The sequence below is a fragment of the Eucyclogobius newberryi genome, unplaced genomic scaffold (genome assembly GCF_026437365.1).
Source record: "Eucyclogobius newberryi isolate DKJ021-1_F unplaced genomic scaffold, fEucNew1.0.hap1 SCAF_4, whole genome shotgun sequence".
Classification (NCBI taxonomy): Eukaryota; Metazoa; Chordata; class Actinopteri; order Gobiiformes; family Gobiidae; genus Eucyclogobius; species Eucyclogobius newberryi.
This window is the reverse complement of record NW_027316056.1, coordinates 42,161,890-42,170,548: the sequence shown is the minus strand read 5'-3', so window position 1 is coordinate 42,170,548 and position 8,659 is coordinate 42,161,890. Positions and strand designations below refer to the sequence as shown.

General features: G+C 45.6%; 1 protein-coding gene across 1 annotated transcript in view; it reads left to right on the top strand.

Moving 5' to 3' along the window:
• The first annotated feature begins 818 nt into the window (after nucleotides 1–818).
• ndufaf5 (NADH:ubiquinone oxidoreductase complex assembly factor 5) overlaps nucleotides 819–8,659 on the top strand; it is a 23,850-nt gene continuing 16,009 nt past the window's right edge. The window contains exon 1 of the mRNA XM_072463514.1: nucleotides 819–1,052. Coding sequence (XP_072319615.1) covers nucleotides 959–1,052 — 94 coding nt within the window. The 5' untranslated portion in view covers nucleotides 819–958. The remainder of the gene's footprint in view (nucleotides 1,053–8,659) is intronic.

Sequence of the window (8,659 nt, the reverse complement as noted above, 5' to 3'; positions counted from 1 at the left end):
TTATTATTATTATTATCTTGTCTTACGCTGTTTTTATTCAATTTAATATTTAATTTAACTTTTATCTTTATTTATTTTCCCCCTCCATTCCTTTTTAGGAAATGAGGTTTTGTTTATAAGAGTTCTTCTATTAAGAGTGTATTTAAACTTCCTATAAATTATCTGTCCTTTTCCTCTGTATCTACCTGCGTTGCAACAATGAAATTTCCCCATGTGTGGACAATAAAAGAATATCTTATTAATCGACTGAAGACGACCGCTGCCGATACGACCTCGATATCGGTTTTCTGCTGTTTTCGATAGTCAATATTTGCAGAAACCGATATCGAGATTTTAAAATCCAGAGACAAATCTATTTTGAGCTGAAGGTAAGTTCACGATAATAACAAGTGACAAACATAATGAGCCCAGGTTTAGTCCCGGTTTAGTCCTGGTTTAGTCCTGGTTTAGACCTGGTTTAGTCCCGGTTTAGTCCCGGTTTAGTCCCGGTTTAGTCCTGGTTTAGTCCTGGTTTAGTCCCGGTTTAGTCCCGGTTCAGTCCCGGTTTAGACCTGGTTTAGACCAGGTTTAGTCCCGGTTCAGTCCCGGTTTAGTCACGGTTTGGTCCGGGTTTAGTCCAGGTTTAGACTCGGTTTAGTCCGGGTTTAGTCCCGTTTTAGACCCTTGTTACCTCTCGCTGTAACTCAGATGACGCAGTTCAAAAGTCTGAGTGTTTGTCAATGAAAATAACGCGTAAAATCCTCAGTAAAAGTCTTGAAATGCATATTTCCCGCACACTTCCGCCTGACTTCCGCACATTGCACGTTTACCCACAATTCCGTGCGCGCATGCGGGACGGAGCGCGCTCAGGGACAAACCAAAACGCGAAGAGCAAAAACAGTATGGCGGAAGAGGTCAGGACGAGTCAGAACTGAACCGAGCCATACCGAGCCAAACCGAGCCACACCGAACCGGGGCCATGACCTGCAGACCGGTCCCGAGGCTCCTGAGGGCCCCGCCGCTGCTCCGGAGCTCACACAGCGGCTCAGAGCAGAGACTCAGCGGGAACACAGGTGACTCTGAGCCGGGAAGCAGGTTACACAGGCCTGGTCCTGGTTTAGACCTGCTTTAGTCCTGCTTTAGACCTGCTTTGAGCTTTAGTCCTGGTTAGTCCTGCTTTAGTCCTGCTTTAGTCCTGCTTCAGACCTGCTTTAGTCCTGCTTTAGTCCTGCTTTAAGCTTTAGTCCTGCTTTAGACCTGCTTTAGTCCTGCTTTAAGCTTTAGTCCTGCTTTAGACCTGCTTTAGTCCTGCTTTAGTCCTGCTTTAGACCTGCTTTAGTCCTGCTTTAGTCCTGCTTTAGTCCTGCTTTAGACCTGCTTTAGTCCTGCTTTAGACCTGCTTTAGACCTGCTTTAGACCTGCTTTAGTCCCGCTTTAGACCTGCTTTAGACCTGCTTTAGACCTGGTTTGGACCTGCTTTTGTCCTGCTTTAGTCCTGCTTTAGACCTGCTTTAGTCCCGCTTTAGACCCGCTTTAGTCCCGCTTTAGACCTGCTTTAGTCCTGCTTTAGTCCTGCTTTAGTCCTGCTATAGACCTGCTTTAGTCCTGCTTTAGACCTGCTTTAGACCTGCTTTAGTCCTGGTTTAGACCTGCTTTAGTCCTGCTTTAGACCTGCTTTAGACCTGCTTTAGACCTGCTTTAGTCCTGCTTTAGTCCTGCTTTAGACCTGCTTTAGACCTGCTTTAGTCCTGGTTTAGTCCTGCTTTAGTCCTGCTTTAGTCCTGCTTTAGACCTGCTTTAGACCTGCTTTAGACCTTCTTTAGACCTGCTTTAGTCCTGGTTTAGTCCTGCTTTAGTCCTGCTTTAGACCTGCTTTAGTCCTGCTTTAGTCCTGCTTTAGACCTGCTTTAGTCCTGGTTTAGACCTGCTTTAGACCTGCTTTAGACCTGCTTTAGTCCTGCTTTAGTCCTGCTTTAGACCTGCTTTAGTCCTGGTTTAGACCTGATTTAGTCCTGCTTTAGTCCTGCTTTAGACCTGCTTTAGTCCTGCTTTAGTCCTACTTTAGACCTGCTTTAGTCCTGCTTTAGACCTGCTTTAGACCTGCTTTAGACCTGCTTTAGTCCTGGTTTAGTCCTGCTTTAGACCTGCTTTAGTCCTGCTTTAGACCCGCTTTAGTCCTGCTTTAGACCTGCTTTAGACCTGCTTTAGTCCTGCTTTAGTCCTGCTTTAGTCCTGCTTTAGTCCTGCTTTAGACCTGCTTTAGTCCTGCTTTAGACCTGCTTTAGACCTGCTTTAGACCTGCTTTAGACCTGCTTTAGACCTGCTTTAGTCCTGCTTTAGTCCTGCTTTAGACCTGCTTTAGTCCTGCTTTAGACCTGCTTTAGACCTGCTTTAGTCCTGGCAGAGGTCATTCCACAGCTGTTACCATAGAAACCAGAGTGTAAACAAGACCCAAGGTGTAGGCTGTGCAAAGGTGCCCCTGAAACAATCCTGCACATAACTGCAGGTGCAGATGCTGCAGGTGCAGATGCTGCAGGTGCAGATGCTGCAGGGACAGATGCTGCAGGTGCAGATGCTGCAGGTGCAGATGCTGCAGGTGCAGATGCTGCAGGTGCAGATGCTGCAGGTGCAGATGCTGCAGGTGCAGATGCTGCAGGGACAGATGCTGCAGGGACAGATGCTGCAGGGACAGATGCTGCAGGGACAGATGCTGCAGGTGCAGATGCTGCAGGTGCAGATGCTGCAGGTGCAGATGCTGCAGGTGCAGATGCTGCAGGGACAGATGCTGCAGGGACAGATGCTGCAGGGACAGATGCTGCAGGTGCAGATGCTGCAGGGACAGATGCTGCAGGGACAGATGCTGCAGGGACAGATGCTGCAGGGACAGATGCTGCAGGTGCAGATGCTGCAGGGACAGATGCTGCAGGGACAGATGCTGCAGGTGCAGATGCTGCAGGGACAGATGCTGCAGGGACAGATGCTGCAGGGACAGATGCTGCAGGTGCAGATGCTGCAGGTGCAGATGCTGCAGGGACAGATGCTGCAGGTGCAGATGCTGCAGGTGCAGATGTTGCAGGGACAGATGCTGCAGGTGCAGATGCTGCAGGGACAGATGCTGCAGGTGCAGATGCTGCAGGGACAGATGCTGCAGGTGCAGATGCTGCTGGGACAGATGCTGCAGGGACAGATGCTGCAGGGACAGATGCTGCAGGTGCAGATGCTGCAGGGACAGATGCTGCAGGGACAGATGCTGCAGGTGCAGATGCTGCAGGGACAGATGCTGCAGGGACAGATGCTGCAGGGACAGATGCTGCAGGTGCAGATGCTGCAGGGACAGATGCTGCAGGGACAGATGCTGCAGGTGCAGATGCTGCAGGGACAGATGTTGCAGGGACAGATGCTGCAGGTGCAGATGCTGCAGGGACAGATGCTGCAGGTGCAGATGCTGCAGGGACAGATGCTGCAGGTGCAGATGCTGCTGGGACAGATGCTGCAGGGACAGATGCTGCAGGGACAGATGCTGCAGGTGCAGATGCTGCTGGGACAGATGCTGCAGGGACAGATGCTGCAGGGACAGATGCTGCAGGGACAGATGCTGCAGGGACAGATGCTGCAGGTGCAGATGCTGCTGGGACAGATGCTGCAGGGACAGATGCTGCAGGTGCAGATGCTGCAGGGACAGATGCTGCAGGGACAGATGCTGCAGGTGCAGATGCTGCAGGGACAGATGCTGCAGGGACAGATGCTGCAGGTGCAGATGCTGCAGGGACAGATGCTGCAGGGACAGATGCTGCAGGTGCAGATGCTGCAGGGACAGATGCTGCAGGGACAGATGCTGGGACAGATGCTGCAGGTGCAGATGCTGCAGGTGCAGATGCTGCAGGTGCAGATGCTGCAGGTGCAGATGCTGCAGGGACAGATGCTGCAGGTGCAGATGCTGCAGGTGCAGATGCTGCAGGTGCAGATGCTGCAGGGACAGATGCTGCAGGTGCAGATGCTGCAGGGACAGATGCTGCAGGGACAGATTCTGCAGGTGCAGATGCTGCAGGGACAGATGCTGCAGGGACAGATTCTGCAGGGACAGATGCTGCCGGTGCAGATGCTGCAGGTGCAGATGCTGCAGGGACAGATGCTGCAGGTGCAGATGCTGCAGGGACAGATGCTGCAGGGACAGATTCTGCAGGGACAGATGCTGCCGGTGCAGATGCTGCAGGTGCAGATGCTGCAGGTGCAGATGCTGCAGGGACAGATGCTGCAGGGACAGATGCTGCAGGTGCAGATGCTGCAGGGACAGATGCTGCAGGGACAGATGCTGCAGGGACAGATGCTACAGGGACAGATGCTGCAGGGACAGATGCTGCAGGGACAGATGCTGCAGGGACAGATGCTGCAGGGACAGCACACATGGAGCTCCATCACCAGGAGCTGACATAGTGTAAGAAACATCTGAGCAGAGCACGGGCTGGAGACCCCAAGGACAAGGTGGGAAACACCTCTAAAGGTGGAGAACGCCTGAGTCAAGGTCCTCTGGGACTTCCAGATACAGACAGAATGGTAATGGAACCAAAAGGACATAGTGGTGGTCTCAAGAAGGCCATCGGCTAGAATTTCTATTGTTCAGTTTCGTTCCACCGAGGTGGAGAACACAATTTTAACATTCTATAATATAAAGCTCGTAACAATAACCCCCAAAACAAAATTCCACAAAAAAGATTTGCTGCCAATTTCTTGTAATCGGCTCCCAAAGACAGACCTATTTTTTCTAGCGCCGTGGACTAACTGTATGCAGTGATGTGGCAGTGACGCTATTTCGACCAATGAGCGTTGATTAAATCCTGAAAACCTTGCGCGCAGTTTGTTGTGATGTGGTTTGTATGTAAACAAACATGGCTGCTGACCCGCGAGGTTCCGCGTCTTCACAGCGACATGAAGGAGAATATCTGTGCTGTTTGCACATCCTCGACACTTCTAATGAGCAGACTAAGGTCCTAACTAAATCAACTTGGAATACTTTTTGGCGGATTGCGAAGGAATGGCTTGAATTTGGCGGAAAAGAAGCAAATGCCTTCGAAAAAGTGCAAAGCATGTTAGAGTATGAATACTAAGCCATTGGCTGAGATCTGTGGAGCGTCTACAGAGAGATGACTGATCTGATCTGTGGAGAGTCTACAGAGAGATGACTGATCTGATCTGTGGAGCGTCTACAGAGAGATGACTGATCTGATCTGTGGAGCGTCTACAGAGAGATGACTGATCTGATCTGTGGAGCGTCTACAGAGAGATGACTGATCTGATCTGTGGAGCGTCTACAGAGAGATGACTGATCTGATCTGTGGAGAGTCTACAGAGAGATGACTGATCTGATCTGTGGAGCGTCTACAGAGAGATGACTGATCTGATCTGTGGAGCGTCTACAGAGAGATGACTGATCTGATCTGTGGAGCGTCTACAGAGAGATGACTGATCTGATCTGTGGAGCGTCTACAGAGAGATGACTGATCTGATCTGTGGAGCGTCTACAGAGAGATGACTGATCTGATCTGTGGAGCGTCTACAGAGAGATGACTGATCTGATCTGTGGAGCGTCTACAGAGAGATGACTGATCTGATCTGTGGAGCGTCTACAGAGAGATGACTGATCTGATCTGTGGAGCGTCTACAGAGAGATGACTGATCTGATCTGTGGAGAGTCTACAGAGAGATGACTGATCTGATCTGTGGACAGTCTACAGAGAGATGACTGATCTGATCTGTGGAGCGTCTACAGAGAGATGACTGATCTGATCTGTGGAGCGTCTACAGAGAGATGACTGATCTGATCTGTGGACAGTCTACAGAGAGATGACTGATCTGATCTGTGGAGCGTCTACAGAGAGATGACTGATCTGATCTGTGGAGAGTCTACAGAGAGATGACTGATCTGATCTGTGGAGAGTCTACAGAGAGATGACTGATCTGATCTGTGGAGCGTCTACAGAGAGATGACTGATCTGATCTGTGGAGCGTCTACAGAGAGATGACTGATCTGATCTGTGGAGCGTCTACAGAGAGATGACTGATCTGATCTGTGGAGCGTCTACAGAGAGATGACTGATCTGATCTGTGGAGCGTCTACAGAGAGATGACTGATCTGATCTGTGGAGCGTCTACAGAGAGATGACTGATCTGATCTGTGGAGAGTCTACAGAGAGATGACTGATCTGATCTGTGGAGCGTCTACAGAGAGATGACTGATCTGATCTGTGGAGCGTCTACAGAGAGATGACTGATCTGATCTGTGGAGAGTCTACAGAGAGATGACTGATCTGATCTGTGGAGCGTCTACAGAGAGATGACTGATCTGATCTGTGGAGAGTCTACAGAGAGATGACTGATCTGATCTGTGGAGAGTCTACAGAGAGATGACTGATCTGATCTGTGGAGCGTCTACAGAGAGATGACTGATCTGATCTGTGGAGCGTCTACAGAGAGATGACTGATCTGATCTGTGGAGAGTCTACAGAGAGATGACTGATCTGATCTGTGGAGCGTCTACAGAGAGATGACTGATCTGATCTGTGGAGAGTCTACAGAGAGATGACTGATCTGATCTGTTTTGAAAGCAGACAAAGAATATTTCGATTTTTTTCAAAATATTTCTGGGAATCAAAATCTAAAAAAAAATGTATGATGCTGGCCCTTTCTAATTCTAATGAGAATTACATTTTATTATAAGGAAAGTTGTTGGTATAAACAAAATAATCCACATTTGAATTTATATTGACATTTCTACAACTTGGTGTCATTCTCAAACACTTCAATAAGATGATATACAATAAGATGATATACAACAAGATGATATACAATAAGATGATATACAATAAGATGATATACAACAAGATGATATACAATAAGATGATATACAATAAGATGGTATACAATAAGATGATATACAATAAGATGATATACAATAAGATGATATACAATAAGATGATATACAATAAGATGGTATACAATAAGATGATATACAATAAGATGATATACAATAAGATGGTATACAATAAGATGGTATACAATAAGATGATATACAATAAGATGATATACAATAAGATGGTATACAATAAGATGATATACAATAAGATGGTATACAATAAGATGGTATACAATAAGATGATATACAATAAGATGATATACAATAAGATGATATACAATAAGATGGTATACAATAAGATGATATACAATAAGATGGTATACAATAAGATGGTATACAATAAGATGGTATACAATAAGATGATATACAATAAGATGGTATACAATAAGATGATATACAATAAGATGGTATACAATAAGATGGTATACAATAAGATGATATACAATAAGATGGTATACAATAAGATGATATACAATAAGATGGTATACAATAAGATGATATACAATAAGATGGTATACAATAAGATGGTATACAATAAGATGATATACAATAAGATGGTATACAATAAGATGATATACAATAAGATGGTATACAATAAGATGGTATAAGATGTTGCATTAGATCCTCGTTGCTTTTTCACAGTTTTCTTGTTCATTCTCATGATTTCACCACTTTCAGCCGTTTCATAATGACATCTTTGCTGAAAATGTTGTATGTTGTGGTGTACGGATGGTTTCAGGTGCTGAAAGAGACATTTAAAATGGATTTAGTAAAAGGGAAAATGTAATGTACTTTAGGCTGCCATGAAATGAATGGAGCTGGAAAAAATCGTACTTTCCAATGTGGTGTAACTCTAATAATTCTTGTTATATAAAGTATAACAGAGATAATCTGTGGCAAATCATAATGACAATAACATAAATGTTCATCTTCACCTCATTTTCCCAACTGTCTTTGATAAGAGTGTAGTTTTTATAGCAGTTGTAGTGGTAGTGCACTTCTATAGTGATGCAGTCACTTTCTCTAATGTGGAGTCATATTCACTCATACTGTTTCACTTTGGCAGCTTTTCTGGGGTTTCCTGCAAAAAATGACAATTTTAGTGAGTGCTAATCTATTTATTTCACTAGAAAATTCATTTTGACAAGCTATATTTCATGAAATGTTCTTGAATGAGATTTTACATACCACATGATTCAGTTTCAGCCTGGACAAGTTTGTCATTCAAGGAAGAATTGTTGTTTGTCCTTGGGGCTTTTCTATATATATATATACTCCACTACTCGCAGATCTTAAGTCTTTTGGGCAAAATACATTCTGAATATTCATCACTACTGGAATCTACAATGACGACACAAAGAATAAAGTCAATGATGAATAATTTATCATTTTATACACTACTAGTAGTGAAGGTGATTATTTCTACTCACCATTGCTAGATTTAGTGCGGGTTTCTGATGGTTTACATGTCTCTCTCTGGCATAAATAGTTGCCGCTTCTCGGTGTATCTCTTGTAACACGAGGGTGGTACTGTGGTACTAGGGTACTGTAGTACTGTGGTACTGTGGTACTGCGGTACTGTAGTACTGTAGTACTGTAGTACTGTGGTACTGTGGTACTGCGGTACTGTAGTACTGTAGTACTGTCGTACTGCAGTACTGTAGTACTGTAGTACTGTAGTACTGCAGTACTGTGGTACTGATCCCCCGAGTGTCTCGTGTTCACAGTCCAACATGCTTTGCACTTTTTCGAAGGCATTTGCTTCTTTTC